At 35.0% G+C, this 16,947-nt stretch overlaps 2 protein-coding genes across 4 annotated transcripts; both read left to right on the plus strand.

Annotated features, from left to right (window-relative positions):
• Positions 1 to 202: 202 nt before the first annotated feature.
• Positions 203 to 7,343, plus strand: tnni2a.1 (troponin I type 2a (skeletal, fast), tandem duplicate 1). Of its 2 annotated transcripts, XM_055191763.2 has the most exons (8): positions 203 to 298; positions 2,216 to 2,374; positions 4,215 to 4,247; positions 6,049 to 6,085; positions 6,164 to 6,292; positions 6,582 to 6,671; positions 6,762 to 6,938; positions 7,072 to 7,343. In XM_055191763.2, exons 3-8 carry the CDS (start codon positions 4,240 to 4,242, stop codon positions 7,165 to 7,167), a joined length of 537 nt encoding a protein of 178 aa, XP_055047738.1. In that variant the 5' UTR covers positions 203 to 298; positions 2,216 to 2,374; positions 4,215 to 4,239; the 3' UTR covers positions 7,168 to 7,343. The 2 variants fall into 2 exon arrangements, with proteins under 2 accessions (XP_055047738.1, XP_055047739.1); XM_055191764.2 differs by lacking the exons at positions 203 to 298; positions 2,216 to 2,374 and adding an exon at positions 4,079 to 4,102.
• A 3,264-nt stretch (positions 7,344 to 10,607) lies between these two features.
• On the plus strand, positions 10,608 to 16,205 carry tnni2a.2 (troponin I type 2a (skeletal, fast), tandem duplicate 2). 2 transcript variants are annotated; one of them, XM_055191762.2, is made up of 7 exons: positions 10,608 to 10,731; positions 12,657 to 12,685; positions 15,135 to 15,171; positions 15,282 to 15,410; positions 15,489 to 15,578; positions 15,655 to 15,831; positions 15,909 to 16,205. In XM_055191762.2, the coding sequence occupies exons 2-7, from the start codon at positions 12,678 to 12,680 to the stop codon at positions 16,002 to 16,004; spliced, it is 537 nt and encodes a 178-aa protein (XP_055047737.1). In that variant the 5' UTR covers positions 10,608 to 10,731; positions 12,657 to 12,677; the 3' UTR covers positions 16,005 to 16,205. The 2 variants fall into 2 exon arrangements, with proteins under 2 accessions (XP_055047737.1, XP_055047736.1); XM_055191761.2 differs by lacking the exon at positions 10,608 to 10,731 and adding an exon at positions 12,375 to 12,404.
• The last annotated feature ends 742 nt before the right edge of the window (positions 16,206 to 16,947 follow it).

Consider the following 16,947-nt stretch of genomic DNA (forward strand, 5'->3'; position numbering starts at 1 on the left):
ATTTGGATGAATGTGATTAGTCACAATGTGTGTCTATGAAACAACGCTCACTTCTGTTATGTCTTGGTATGTCCCAGTATAAACTTTTGCTACAAACTCAAATTTATATATTTATATTAAATTTATATTAATATAAATAAATATAGCCTATATATGCTTGCTATGATTCTCAATAAATTACGGTGAAATGCCGCTACATCCAAAAGCCAGAGGGCGCTCTCGTGCAGAAACTTAATTTGCGCTGTAGACGAAGAAGCATACGCAGCTCAAGGAAATGGCTTAAGGATAAGCTTTTCAGGTATTTTCATGATAATACAGAATAAGTATAATGATTATGTTTGACAAGTGTTGCTTTTTCAAATGCATGTTACTAACGACTCAAACTAACAGTGATTTCAGATCGATAAGGACTTATGATTAAAAGCCGTAGTACATGAAATAGCTGTGCATAATATCGGCTGTGCAATTCAGAATAGTTATCGGCCACGTATTAGTGTTTATCGCCATTTATCGGTGCACCCCTATTATTATTATATAATCTTTTTTTAACAATAAAGTACATACTTTCAGTGCACAGTGTAAGTAGGCGAATTGGGACGCAGTAAGCATGTTAACAAACGGCGCAGTGCAAGGTAAAATGTTTGTCACATAACTTTAAAACGCCACATGTTTATTATTAATGTACAGTATGAGCACACTGAAAAGTCATTACCGTTATGTCACACTCCCAAAAAAACTTTCTGCAAAATAGGCATACAGCCAGAGTTGTCACATCAATTTGAAGGAAAATGTATAAAAACATTTTTAAATACAAGTTAATAAAAAAATGTAACCAAACCTTTTATACTTATGCGTGTCATTTTATTAATAAAATATTAATAAAAAAAAATGCTGGGTTATTTTCAACCCAGTGTTGGGTCAAAAAGGGACAAACCCAACCCGTTGATTGTAATTTAACCTAGGCTGTGTTGTTAAAACCCATTGTTGGGTCAAATATAAACATATTGTAAATGCTTGATTGAAAATAAGTGTGGTTCTAATAATTAATATAACTCTGATCTTGTTTTAAAGAAGATGCTTTAACGTTTTTTATGGAAGTGTCTGGAGGTGAAAATATTAAATAAGGAAAAAATAGAGCAGTTAAATGTATTGTAATAAATAAAAATAATGCCATCTAGGATTATTTTATACATAAAATTATCTAAAAAAGTTTGTGTTGTTGGTTCACTGTAAAAAATAATACGCTGGATTTACTTAAAAATATAGTGCATCATTTTTGCATTCACTTTTTTAAGTGTTTTACTTTAAATTTAAAGGATTATTCCATTTTCTTAAAAAAATCCAGATAATTTATCCACCACCATGTCATCCAAAATGTTGATGTCTTTCTTTGTTCAGTTGAGAAGAAATTATGTTTTTTGAGGAAAACATTCCAGGATTTTTCTCATTTTAATGGACTTTAATGGACCCAATACTTAACAGTTTTAATGCAGTTTCAAAGGACTCTAAATGATCCCAAACAAGGTGTAAGGGTTTTATCTAGCTAAACGATTGTAATTTTTGGCAAGAAGAATAAAAAATATGCACTTTTAAACCACAACTTCTCGTCTTCCTTTGGTCCTGTGACCAAAAAGATTTTTTTAAGAAAATTGTCTAATCCTTTAAGCAATTGCATAAATTGCTTAAAAGTACATGTAATACTTAAAAAATCTTTTTAGGTAAATCCAGCGTATTAGTTTTTTACAGTGAACCAACACAAATATTTTTTTGATAATTTTATGTATAAAATAATACTAGATTGCATTATTTTTATTTAGTAAATCTTTAGTAAAGTAAATCAGTGTTTGCTGTGAGGTTTGCTGCATACTCTTGTCACAAATTAATAAATTACAGTCACTGCCTTATTATTACTGCTAAAAGGTTTTAAAATATGAAAATTACATTTTAGACCTTTCCAACAATATATAGGTTGTCGTGATAGATTTACATTTACATTAAAAATATTGAAGTCAACTCGGATGTCCCGCTCACAGGACAGTGTAAATGTTAATATCTGAAAATGATTTTTTTTATTAGCAGAAACCAGTTGTTATGTTTCTTCAAGACTTCTGTGTTTTCTTTGTGGGTGGATGTTTGTTAGGAAACCCCTCAGACAATTTTAAAGAGGTTATTTATATGATGTGGGAGGGATGAAGGATTTGATATTGTGTTTCAGGTGTGCGAGCCCATTGGTTCTCCAAATGGATCTATTGCCATAAACAGAGAGATGGGTTTTCCTCGGTCATAGGGGAATTCAATATATACTTAGGATGCCAGAAAAGTGCACAGATCTCATTCTTTCTCCATTCATCTTGGTGTCTGCTTCAGCTCTTAGGTGAGACCCCTGCGTTCTTCATATCCATGCTCTTCATATCTTTATCCTTTCGGATTAGCACTTGGATATTTGACCAGTTGCACTGTGGTTTGTAAATACATGAAATGGTTTATCTTGATAGCTGAATGCCATATGGAGTTTCACATTTTAGCAGACTTTTGCTTTTTGTGATGTATTTGAATGATGTTTTAATGTTTTCATGCTGTTTTTAAGCATAATTTGTGCATCACATTTTCATAGCTTTTGCAAAAAATATGTAGATTTTGTAAAAAAAAATCTAATTTCATTTGACATCCTCACTGGGAATATACAATACTGCGATTGGAAAAATCACTATTCTGAAATGTATTTTGGGATACCCACTTGGTAGCTTACAAGTAACGTGTTGAGCTAAGTTATGGGAACTTGATCTGTTTAGGCATTTACATCCGGAGTGTGATATGACAATGTTTACTTTAGTGTCGAGTCAAAATTTAACACAAATATTAGGCTTAGGCTGGCATGACTAGAATGACGCAAAGATCTCTGCTTTAGACATAGCGCTGCTATGGTTTCAATTTGGGATTTCTGCCAAAAGCATTGTTCAGATTAAACACTCATCACTAGTGCAATTATTCTCATAGTCTAAACTTTAAAGGCATAGTTCACCTAAAAATGAATATTTTGTCATCATTTTGTAAAAATTTCTTTGTTCTAATAAAACACAAGAAGATATTTTGAGGAATGTTTGCTCCCAAACCGTTCATGAGCCCCATTCACTTCCATGGTATTCTTTTATCCTACTATGGAAATGAATAGGGTCTCTGATCGGTTTGGTTACAAACGTTCCTTAAAATATCTTCCTTCATGTTTATCAGAACAAAGACATGTATACAGGTTTGTAACAACATAAGAGAGAGACGATTATGACAAAATATTCATTTTGGGGTAAACAAAATAATTGTAAACACATCATGAAGTTATGTGTTTCTTGAGTGATGACTTTTCTAAGCTTGATATCTGAGAGGGCACGACTGAAGTTTTGATTGTCTTCCAGAAACAGGCTTAGCACAGATCACTTTCAATGCTTGAGAATTTCTTCTAAAAACAGCAGATGATTCATTTTAGACCAGAACACACCAACAATGCATATTTTTAACATAATGACAATTCAACAATTTGATGTGAATGAATTAATGAAATTGGAATGATGTAAACAGATTACCCACAAATGAATTTGAACTTTGACATTAAATAATTGATTTTAGATATTAGTTAATAATAATATTTAATTGATATATTTTTGGTTGATATATTATTGGTCAATCAGAACATTCAATGTCAAATAAATCAGAATATTAACACTTTATAACTGAACACAGTTTCTTACATACAGTAGCTGTGCTTGTGTTCTAAATAATTTTAACTCTATTAGTGTTACATGTGTTTATTTATTTGGCACGTAGCTGTGTAATACGTGTGATAACATACAAGGGAGCAAAATAAACACCTTTAGGATTTATTATAGAAATGTATACACTGTGAGAAGAAATGTTCCCTAGCTGTCATTGGGCTGGGCAGGTACCCTAAAGAGTTCATTATATTCCCTCGGAGGTCCATATTGGTACCAAATATATGTCTGTTAAATGGTACTATGAACTGTTACTGTTAAAGGGTGATGTTTAGGGCCATTTTTGACAATATTTTTCTGACAGTGTACCAATCAAGAAATATTAGATATAAACGCCTGTAAGTGACCAATAATCAAACACCAAATGACTTTACATTATTCATATAATTAATATACTGAATTTCATTTGGTTTATAGTTCACTGTGAACTGTGTGCATTTTTTTTCAAAGGGGGCCTCAATAAAATTCTGCCAAGATGTCGGAGTGAGTAAACCTTTCTTTCTTCTATCTATCTATCAATCCATTCATTCATCCATCCATCCATCCATCCATCCATCCATCCATCCATCCATCCATCCATCCATCCATCCATCCATCCATCTTACCACCTTCTTTCCTTCCCTCCTTTCTTTTTTAATTTTCTTTCTTTCTTTCTTTCTTCCTTTCCTCCTTCCTTTCTGTCTTTCCTTTCTTTTTTAATTTTCTTTCATTCCTTTGTTTCTTTCATTTATTTATTTCTTTCCTTTCTTCCTTCTTTCCTTCTCTCTTTCCTTCCTTCCTTCATATCTATCTATCTATCTATCTATCTATCTATCTATCTATCTATCTATCTATCTATCTATCTATCTATCTATCTATCTATCTATCTATCTATCTATCTATCTATCTATCTATCTATCTATCTTCTTTTCTTCCCTCCTTTCTTTCTTTCCTTCCTTCCTTTGTCCTTCCCTCCTTCCTTCCTTTATATCTTTCTCTCTTCCCTCCTTTCTTTCTTTCTTCCTTTTTAATCTTCTTTCTTTCTTCTCTTTTTTCCTTTCTTTCTTTTTTAATTTTCTTTCCTTTCTTTCTTATTTTTTTCCTTCATTCTTTCCTTCTTTTTAAATATTCTTTCCTTCCTTCATTTTTTTCTTTCTTTCTTTCTTACATTCATTCTTTCTTTTATTTTTGTATTCTTTCTTCTTTCATTTTTGTATTCTTTCATTCTTATATTTTCTTTCTTTCATTATTTCTTTCTTTCTTTCATTTTTGTATTCTTTCATTCTTATATTTTCTTTCTTTCATTATTTCTTTCTTTCTTTCATTTTTGTATTCTTTCATTCTTATATTTTCTGTCTTTCATTATTTCTTTCTTTCTTTTCTTCATTTTTGTATTCTTTCATTCTTATATTTTCTTTCCTTCATTATTTCTTTCTTTTCTTCATTCCTTCCCTCTTTCTTTCATTCTTTTCTTCTATCTTTCCTTCATTCCTTCCTTCTTTCGTTCTTTCCTTCCTTACTTCTGTCTTTCATTCCTTACTTTTTTCTTTCTTTCTTTCCTTTCTTCCTTCTGTCTTTCATTCCTTTCTTCTGTCTTTCATTCCTTCCATTTTTCTTTCTTTCTTTCTTTTCTTCCTCCCTCCTTTCTTTCTTTCCTTCATTCCTTCCTTCTTTCTTTCCTTCTTCCTTTCTTTCATTCCTTCTTTTCTTCTTTCTTTCTTTCCTTCATTCTTTTCTTCATTCTTTTCTTCTTTCCTCTCTTCTTTCTTTCCTTCATTCCTTCTTTCTTTCGTTTTTTCCTCCTTTCATTCTTTTCTTCTATCTTTCCCCCATTCCTTCCTTCTTTCGTTCTTTCCTTCCTTTTTTTCTTTCCTTCATTCCTTCCTTTCGTTCTTTCCCTCCTTCCTTCTTTCCTTCCTTTTTTCTTTCCTCCCTTCTTCCTTCCTTTCTTTCCTCCTTTCTTTCCCTCCTTCCTTCTTTCCTTCCTTTTTTCTTTCCTCCCTTCTTCCTTCCTTTCTTTCTTTCCTCCCTTCTTCCTTCCTTTCTTTCTTTCCTCCTTTCTTTCTTTCCTTCATTCCTTCCTTCCTTGTTCCTTTCTTTCATTCTTTCTTTTCTTCTTTCTTTCTTTCCTTCATTCCTCCCTTCTTTCTTTCTTTCTTTCCTTCATTCCTCCCTTCTTTCTTTCTTTCCTTCCCTCCTTCCTCCCTCCCTTCTTTCCTTCCTCCCTTCTTTCTTTTGTTAATTACATACATTCTTTAACTCAATGAATTTTAATGATCAATCTCAACTTTTCTAAACACCTCAGAAAGAAGATGTCATCGAGTCGGAAGCATCATCTAAAGGTATAATATTTAAAACTATTTTGTATTTGAATAATAATAATAAGTACAATAATAAAGCCCAGCTTCTCTGCCTTCTAGAGCTTGATGCTCTCTATCGCTAAAGATATACTAGAACAGGAAGTAAAAGATAGAGAAGAAGAGAGAAAGAGATACATGGCGGAGACCTGCCCACCTCTGTCTCTACCTGGATCTATGCAGGCATTACAGGTAAGATGATAAACTGAGATACACAACACAAAATCAACCGAGAATAGTATAAATGTTTTAAGCTTAATAAACCATTTTCTTGCACTGTAAAAAAATCCTTGTTGCACTTAAAATTTTATCAACTTACAATTTACAATTCATTTAGTACTTTCTTGACTAGTAAGGAGTTGCTATAAATTATAAAAATTAAGTTGAATTTACTTAATAAATGTAAGTGCAACACAGAATTTTTACAGTATGGATGTTTTAGCAGCATATCATGTCGTATGTTTGCCATCGTTGTTTACAGGAACTATGCAAGGAACTTCACCACAAGATCGATGTCATCGATGAGGAGCGATACGATCTGGAAACAAAAGTGAACAAATGTGCCAAAGAGGTATGATGCCATCTGTTTTTTTTTTTGCTCCAGATTGTGTGATCATTCTGCTTCTGTACTGATGGCATGGCCTTCATTTACCTGCTATAGATCGAGGACTTGAACATCAAGGTGATCGACCTGAAAGGCAAGTTCAAGAAACCTGTGCTGAGGAAAGTGCGAATGTCTGCCGACCAGATGCTCCAGGCTCTGCTCGGCTCTAAGCACAAAGTCTCGCTGGACCTGAGAGCCAACCTGAAACAAGTCAAGAAGGAGGTCAAAGAAGAGGTGAGCAACACAATGTCCATGCAAATCTTTGTCCTGCAAGTTGCTTTTTTTACCCGGGATTTTGAAAGCTTTTGATAACCTAAATAAATGCGATCTTGAACCTTTTGTTTAAATATATTTTTGTTCTTTACAGGATAAGGAACTGCGTGATGTTGGTGACTGGCGTAAGAACATTGAGGACAAGTCTGGCATGGACGGCAGGAAGAAGATGTTTGAATCCGAGGCTTAAATCTTTTTGGTTCTTAAGTATTTTTTTCTGCTTAGTGTAGTTATAAAACGTAGATGTGTCTGTTCCTGAAAAAATCCAAGAATAAATGTGATGAAAGGTAAATCTGATCTGTCAGTATGAGCAATCTCTACCCATGTACCGCTGTCTTACACAAATAAACATTAATAAACATTTAAGCAGAGAAAGTCTTTTATTAATCTGAAGAAAATACAATATAAACCAACACCAGCATTTCTGTGCATATTTCTAGAACAAGTGAGTATTTATTTTCAGTTCGCATTAGCCATTTGGTTATATTATATGAATAAAACATTAGATAACATAAAAATGTGTTTATTTAAAACACTGAGTCCTCCATCTCGTGACACAGTCCTCAGGTAACAACTTACCACTTGTTCTGATAACATATAAGCTAGTTTGATAGCTTAATAATTGATAAACCAACATAATGTCTAACATAATATAATAAGGTTTCTTTTAATAGCCTAATACGTTTTTGTACGATTCACATTGTATAATTTGATATGAATTGGTGAAATACATATGAATTCCTGTGGGGTCAGGCCGGATAGACATATATAAATCCGACTCTTTGAGACACACCTTCTTAGGCTTTGTGTCCAATGAAGCGTTTTAATTGAAAGCGTTGCGCTTTTATAAACGGCAGCAGCTGACGTTGTTTGTTGGGCCTCGGTGCCGGCGCTCTGCGTTTTTGTCTGTGCGCCAAAAGATGAACATTTTTAACTTTGGGACAGATGCTCGGCTCATCCATGTCAATTTTCACTCAGCCATCAATCACAGTGGAGGAGGGGCGGGACAAATCACACCGACCAACCAGTGAATCGCACAACTAGGGAAAGTATCTGTATCATAGCAACCAAAGCGTTCAGATGAAGAAACGCTGGCAAGTGCCCACGATCGTTTTGCGACTGGCGTTTTTTTATACACTACACAGGGCCCCTGTTTTGTCAATCGTTGTACAATGCGCCGATTTGTTGGTTGATGTGGTATTTGTCCCTCCACTGTGATTGGATGGCTTAGTAACAGTATTCCCGACTGCAGAGGCGGTCTTAAAGCAACACTAAAGAGTTTTTGCTCTTTGCTCCCCCTACAGGTTAGAAGCAGAATTGTCCATTACCACTGTCGTAAATACTGCAGCATATCTGGCTCTGTTTGGGTTGTAGGTCTGCCGTAAAGCAAGTTTTTGTAGTTTTCACTCGAACTACAGGACCACTACCCTACGGTTGGAAACTTCTTTAGTGTGGTTTTGGCCGATAGAGGGCTGCCAAGCGAATGTGAAAGTGCCGTTCACCGTGTTTCGAGTGAATGAACGATTGAAACTTTTTTGGAAACGTAATTTTAAGGTTAAAAAAACTCTGTGGTGTTGCATTAACATAGAGGCATAGGTAGGCGGCTGCTTGGGGCCCCCTACCAGCGGTCGTATTAGGGGGCCCCCAACCAACCTAATAAATAAATCAAAAAAATAAAACCCATATCATCATGAACACTTCAAAAGCATTGTAAATTGTATTAATATTCTTAAGAAATAAGTTGAAACTTTGAAGTAGAGTTCACAACGGGCCTGAAAATTACAACCCGTCCCATTGCTTTTAAAGTCTGGACCCGATGTAACCCGACACATCAACATGAATTATCTGCCCGAACCCAACCCGTGGCCCAACAAAAAAATCAAACAATAATAAATAAAAAGAACTCAAACATGTACCCAGCCAGCAGCTACCCCTCCTGTAGTAGCGACGGTGAATTCACCTGCGGCAAGTTTACTTTCTCCAACTCCATCTTCTTCTCCAGGCAACAGGCGTGCACGCAGCTGCATCAGGTCTGCCCCCGCCCCTTTTCGTGATGCACGTTCCACGCAGCAGGTAGACTTTCTTTACGGTGAACAGCAGCGATGATTAATAAAAAAATTTCACTGAGCGGAAAAGATTAAGCCCGAGGTCTGACCCGACCCGAGTCATTTGCTTATATTTTTGACCCAAACCCACCCCGAACCGTCGGGTTTGTCGGGCCGACCCGTTGAGAACTCTACTTTGAAGTAGTAGTTAATGTCCAGTTCATGTTTATCTGTCACTACACACATACACCCCCTTCTTTCGCAATGAAATGGACTAGTCCGTAACTGTGCGTGCTGCGAAAAATAAACACAGAGAGTGACAGGAGGACTGGGAAAGTTCACGAACAGAGACAAATCAAGACAAATAAAAACGCAAAAATGAGGCAACCGCCTAGTTCTGCTAGTAATAGCCATAGCCCTACACTGTAAAAATGATTTTGTGGTGAAGTAAATAACGTTACTACAGAAAAAACTAATTTAAATCTTATGTTATGTTGGGGATGTTTTCGTCCACTATGGGGTTCTGTTGAGTCTTAGTGTCCACAACTTTCTTTGTTTTTATTTTCAATTAATTGATTGTGGACTGGATTTTTTTACTTTTATCACAGTCTTGGGCATATGAAAGATTAGTAAAAATATTGGCTTTGATGCATGTTAGTTTTTGTGCACCATCAGATTAAAAAATGTTCTCCCTCATTTACTGTTGTAATGTGCTACACTTTGTGTGTTCTCTGCTTTCAATCTTCATTTTGGAGTACATTTTTTTTCATTCTCTTTTAAAGATCGGATAGGGGGCCCCCTGCATACCTTCGCCTGGGGCCCCCAATTTGCTAAATCCGCCACTGCCTGCCTGAGCGCTTTGGTTGCTACGATACAGAAACTTTCTGTAGTTGTGCGATTCACTGGTTGGTTGGTGTGATTTGTCCCGCCCCTCCTCCACTGTGATTGGATGGCTGAGTGAAAAGTGACATTGATGAGCTGAGAGTTTCTCCCCCTAAGTTAAAAAATGTTCATCTTTTGGCGCACAGACAAAAACGCAGAGCGCTGGCACTGAGCACCAACAAACGCCACCAGCTGCTGCCGTTTATAAAAGCGCAATGCTTTCAATTGAAACGCTCCGGTGGACACGGGGCCTAGGAGGGTGGGTACACCAGGGTGTCGTTTTTGGATGTGTTTGTCCGGCCTGATCTCACAGGAGTTCGTGTGTATTTTACCAATTCATGTCAAGTGACATTTTCAAGCTGAGCATTCTTCCCAATGTTGAGCATTGTTTAACTCTTGGCGCACGGACAAAATACAGTGAGAGTGAAAATTAGAAACAATTAAAGACACTGCATACAAGACCTTTATCCAATTACAGTTGAAATGAGAATTTGTACTAGATAGAGAGATAGATAGATAGATAGATAGATAGATAGATAGATAGATAGATAGATAGATAGATAGATAGATAGATAGATAGACTCAGAATAAAAGACAGTGAAGAATGGCTATGTTAAAGGCCGAGTTATTTATACTGAAGGAATAGCGAAGGAGGGATCGTGCTGTATTTCATGACCTTGTCAGCCCATTGGTGTGACCGTTAATCCACTTCCATAAAGAGAAAGCAAGGATTTGCCGAGAGACCAGAGAATGCAATATATACCTACTTAACACGTCTGTCTTCAGCAGACAGCCTGGAAGAGGTTCATCTTTTCTTCTGAAAGCAGGTGAGATAATGTCCTATTGTACGGAGATATCGGAAATGCCATATTTGTTAAGTATTAAAAACTAGATGGAGGAGAAGATGGAGCCAGTAGTCATGGGGACCGACTCTCATATCGTTTGGCATCTGCAATGTGTTTACGATTCAACATTTTTTCATCTACAGTAGGTTGCAACGGCATTGGATTTGAATACGTTTTGTAAATAATGTGATTGAAATATTTTTTTAAATTTTATAAAGTTGGTGTTTATAGAAGTTCAATCTAGTAATAGCTTAAAATCGGATAAACTGATTTAAATGACAACCTGAAGACGGAGGTGAAGATTGATATACTAACTGTTGATGTGGTCGTTTGAAAGTTAACACCAACATGGGTAATGAATGTGATACTGATCCTCAAGTATTTCTCGACTTGTCAACACCACCCCTTAATAACGACTGATTTACTTATAATTTACTCTTAATACAACTCTTATTGAAGTTTAATATTGAAGTGACTTTTATTTGGAGGAGAGAGCGCTCCTTCCTTTAAAACCAAATAATGTCTATGGACTTTATAGTTAGTCTTAAACATATTGTGTGATGGTTCATAATGTCCTAAAGGCTAAGTTTGCATTAAAATATCCGAAAATCAATAGCACCTCCGTCGCCTCTCAGTAGCGTCATTTCCGCGTTATTATCAGTTTCCGCTTTTGCTGCTGTTGACATTATTGGGGTGTTTGATTTTATGTGGCACTGCGCAGACCAATCAGTTTATGACATCAAACTATCACGAGAGCGATTACAAAATTACTGTTGAGTCGCAAAGCTATGATGTCATACGCTGAACATTCTGCGCAGTGCCACGTAAGTACAGTAGTAGCTGCACACAAGTCTGTTGTTGCTTCTATCGAGTTACTTTACGTTATAATGTATACGTATCCATAAACATAATTTGAGTCCTGTCGGATTGATTTCCATCTGCTGTTAAGATGAAGACTACACAAACTCACATCATTCCACGCTCCTTCACAGCGTCATCAAGCTACGCCATTGTTATTGTCATCTAGTGACAAAAATCGTAGTGATTATTGAAATAACTTTCTTTCAAAGTCTGAAATCCTATCAGACCACCAAAATAGGACACACACTTCTGTGTAGCACTTAATCCATTTCGGGCAAAACATGTCTTCGATTCCTCCTTCCATTGCCCCCGAGTATAGTCTTTCTTCAAATAGCCTTACGTGACCTGACTGTTGTCTTCACAGCTTTCTAAGTATGCCATTGAGTCCATCTGATAGTACTAAATCAGTAAGTCTTTCATCAGCAAGCCAGCTTTTCCATTTTGTCTCTCAGAGCCGGGTATATTAAGACGACATCTGAGACTGAGTTGTTTAGAGAGGAATAAAGTGGAGTTATATCCGAGCTCTGCAGTCATGTCTTTGACATCTCAGAGATGTTCTTGAGGATGAAGCCGTATCTGCAGCTGATGTTCTGGCCTTGAGATCATATTGCAGTGACCTCTTGGAGAAAAGCCTCTCGGATGAGTCCAAGAGGGTTTGGGGAGTGCGTAGCCTTCTTAAAAAGCCTCCAGACACTGAGAGCGATGCTTAAAGGTCACATGAATGCCTGTGGATTAATAGAAACTCTTTGGATTCAGATTAAAGAGTGTGATGTGATATAATGGTTAAAGATCTGGTAGGTTCGAACCGTGCAAGATTATCTTTTCAAATTGCAAAAAAGACAGCTGCAAAAACAGATTGTGCTACAGTGCCCCTTGTGGTGACAGCGAGAATTGCATTTCTACATAAATAATATTCTTCTGGGATTATAATGTTGTCACTTTGAGTTTGCATAAGTCATTTGCTTTCAGTATGTTTAGGAACTAAGCCATGGTCTTGTCTATAAAAAATCTACTGATTATTTATTTTTTTTTATTTTATTTTAAAGGTGTCAAGAGAACTTTCCATCATGACTGAGTAAGTATGCCATGTATATTTTTTAATTTAGGAAAATACAAACAAATGAGACGATTGTACCTTTTCGGGGGAAAGGATGGTACCTTTTAAAAATGAACCAAATTAGATTTTACTTCACTCAAGCTAAAATAGATTTGTGAGTAATTGAATTTAGGGACCGTCTCTAAAGTTACACCTTATGACTTACAGTGAACAAACAGTCGCAAAACCAAACTGCACAGTGTTCATGTGGTTGTCAGCTATATTATTTATTGACATACGTGCACCATTGTTCATCCAATTCTTCTTACGTGCACTTTGCTAAAAAATTGTTGCTTAATTTAAAAATTTTTTTACATGATCTACCAAGAAACTGGTATTTCTAAATGGTCTGAGGCTGGGATTGAGAGGATTCGAAGTGAAAGTATTTGCTGATATTATTTGTTGTATTTGTTAATATATGTCAGCAGTCCACTTTAAATTACACAAAATGGAATGGAAATCAGGATACCAACACTGTAAAAAATACTTGCTGCCTTAAAATTTTTTGTTAAATCAACTCAGATTTACAAGTCATCTTAAGAAATATAGTATAAAATATAGTTGAGAAAAGTCTTAATTTTATACGTTATAACAACTCACCTGTAGTTATAACAACTCATCTCTAGTCAAGATAAATAGTCCGTTGAAATGACTATTAAATCCGAGTTGATTTAACAAAATTTTTTTTTAAGGCAGCAAAGTATTTTTTACAATGAAGAAAACAACTTTTGTTATCTCAAGATCATATGAAAATTTAGTCACGCTTACAAGAAAAAATGTTATGTTGAGATCACAAGAAAGTAGTCATGATCATGAGAAAACAAGCAAGCAAAAAGAACAGTTTTACATGCACTGTAAAAAGTACTTTGCTGCCTTAAAATATTTTGTTGAATCAACTCGGATTTACAAGTCATTTCAACGTACTATTATTTATCTTGACTAGAGATGAGTTGTTATAACTACAGGTGAGTTGCTATAACTTATAAAATTAAGTTGACTTTTCTCAACTATATTTTATAAGTTGTAACAATTCATCTCTGTTGACATGACTTGTAAATCTGAGTTGATTTAACGAAACATTTTAAGGAAGCAAAGTTATTTTCACAGTGTGGCCTCTATCGGCTTCAGTATTAAATGAAAAGCCGGTATGATTTTTTTTAATCAAGCTTTAATGTTTAGGTTCAGTAATTTCACCTTAATGGCAATAAAATGTTGTTCGTCAGTGATTGAAATGCCTTATTTTTTACAAATATCACTTTAGTCATTTCATTGTTGGGTCGGTGACAAACACTATTTGGCAATATGAGAAATTGAAAAATCTTTAAAAAAAAAACTTGTTTTAAAAGCACGCATCAGGTTTATTTTAATGCACATAGTTTATTTATGTTGATTTTATGCAATAAAAAATTACCTTGCACCATTTTTATGAAAGTTAAGACTGAATGGACCTGAAAATGTGACATGGTGCAACCCCCAATTGCGTCAAAGAATGAGAAATAATAAATATTTTATCCACCTTGATGGCATGTAAGCAGAATCATCAAAAAAAAAAAAAATCATTTTAAAATATAATTTTATTAGTTATTTCTAAATGTAAATTATAATGCGTTTTTTTGAAATATTGTAAAGTTGTCCTGACATATGCTGAAAACAGCTGTTTTCTAAATAATCTTTGACAAATGATGTAAAAAAAATCATATTACACTAAACTAGATGATTATATTTTATTCCACATTTTTTATGAATATATTTATATTTTCATTAAAAAAAAATACTAGTTACACCACATTGACATTTTTGCAATTACCCCCCAAATATTATTTCAAAATGAAATAAAACCAGAAATTTTAGACTTGGTCCTCAAAAAAGAGAATGTATCCAAGTAATCTGCAAATTTATTTTGAATTGTTTACCCTTTTACATTTAATTGAACCATACGGACACAAAATAATTAACATCACGTCCTTGACCCTGTTATTCTACAAATTTGACTGTCTTTCGCTACAAAAAAAGTGCGTGCAAAAATCTCAAATCTCAAAAAAAATCTCCAGTCTCTCTTCACAGTCCTTTATGAATAAAGATAAAATAAGTTTAATTTATTTTATTTTTTATTTATTGACATAAGACAATTATTCTTGCATGCACTTTGCTAAAAATTGTTTTTAAAAAACAATTTTTTAAAAACAATTTAAAAAAAATTGTTTTTAAAACATTTTTTTAAAATTAACGTAATCTACCAAGAAACTGGTATTTTTAAATAGCCTGATGTCGGGATTAAGAGGATTCGAAGTGAAAGTATTTGCTGATATTATTTGTTGTATTTGTTAATATCATTATCTCATTTTTGATGGAGGTGGCTTTAGCGACTTTTGCATCTGAACTCTTCATATATAATAAATTAAAACATTTCCTTATTTCTATTCCGTAGGAAACGATTGTCTAGCAGTAAAAAACACAGCCTGAAGGTAGGAGCTTGGGTGTTTCTTTAAATAAAATGTATTTATGTTTTACATATAAAATAATAATGAAGTTAAATACAGCTAAAATATAATCTAAATTCCATCTGCCTGTATAGAGCCTGATGCTCGTGGTTGCAAAAGACTTGTTGGAAGCGGAGGAGAAAGAGAAGCAGATTGAGAGGCAGAGATATATGGAAGAACATTGTCCACCACTTTCTTATCCAAGCTCCAAAGCAGAACTCGAGGTACCATTCAGTTATTTCCACTATTAGTAGTTTATGTTGCTTAAAAACATAGCTTGATCCAATATACTTGAACCCCAGGCGCTTTGCAGAGAGATACATCAAAAAATCGAAGTTATTGACGAAGAGAGATATGTCCTGGAGCAAAAAGCCATTATGGTTGTCAATGAGGTAAGCTGGTGCCTGGTGTATTAGTTGTATTTGGTCGTGACATGGTCATCTTTAGATTCTTGTCTGTGGGTTTTAGGTCAAAGACTTAAACATCAAAATTGTCGACCTTAAAGGCAAGTTTAAGAAACCTCCTTTGAAGAAAGTGCGCATGTCTGCCGATGCTATGCTTCAGGCTCTGCTCGGCTCCAAACACAAGGTGTCCATGGACTTGAGAGCCAATCTGAAACAAGTCAAGAAGGAGGTGAAAGAAGAGGTGAGTACTTGTTTAAATGTTGAAGTTTTTGATGGAGATCTGTTCATTCTTCTGAACTTTTTCTGTGCTCTTTGCAGGATAAGGAACTGCGTGATGTTGGTGACTGGCGTAAGAACATTGAGGACAAGGCTGGCATGGGTGGCAGGAAGAAGATGTTTGAAACTGAATCTTAAAAACAGATTGTAGGATTGGCAGCCGATGATGAGTCTTCTGTTACTCACAGGCTTTGCTGGAACTGATCTATGGACAGTTTTACTTCTAGTCCATAGAGATTGCAACTCATCAGTTGTCAAAAGAAACCGAACCAAACATTGTTTTCCAAGCTTCTTTAAGTAATAAACTATGCTTTTTCTAAATAAATACCTCAACACAGATCATTGTGGTATTTAATTTACTTGCAATTTTTAAACATTATTTAAAGATGAAGTGTGAATTTTTTGTGCTAACAGCGGCACCAATAAAAAAAAGATTTTTTTACGAGCTGGTTAATTTGCATTTGACCCAGACTGATCTCACGGAAAGTCGTGTTATATTCACGTAAATTTTGATTAATTTATTCGTGTCCATGGCATGAAATTCAGCTTTTTTCGTGCCTTGAGCACAAATTTCTTTTTCGTGTCACTTTCACGAATTTCTACAGTTTTTCGTGTCTGTGGCATGGCTTTCTTTTTCGTGTCATTTGATGTCTTGTTTTCTCATTGTTTTTTCCCTATTTTCTTACCATTGTCGCTTGGGTTGGGGTTAGAATCACTTTCTGTTACATGTTTAGACATCCTAATCCAAACCCCAACTCTAATCCCACTCCAGGCGAGAATAGTTTTAAAAGCGAAGGAAAACATTACATAAAACTACGTCCTAACTCAAACCCCAAATCTAACCCCAAGGAACAATGACTTAAAAATAGGGGGGAAAATTAGAAAACAATACATAAAATGAAACGAGGGGGAGGGTAGTGCCACGGACACCAAAAACTATTTATAGAAATTTGTGCGAAAGGCACAAAAAAAGCAGAATTTGGACACATTTTTTGTGACTATAACGCGACTTTTCGTGAGATCATGTTGTTTTTGTATGATTTGATGTTAGGGGTGTGGTATCGTTACGTTTTTTTTAATA

Source organism: Misgurnus anguillicaudatus, chromosome 6 (genome assembly GCF_027580225.2).
Source record: "Misgurnus anguillicaudatus chromosome 6, ASM2758022v2, whole genome shotgun sequence".
NCBI lineage: Eukaryota > Metazoa > Chordata > Actinopteri > Cypriniformes > Cobitidae > Misgurnus > Misgurnus anguillicaudatus.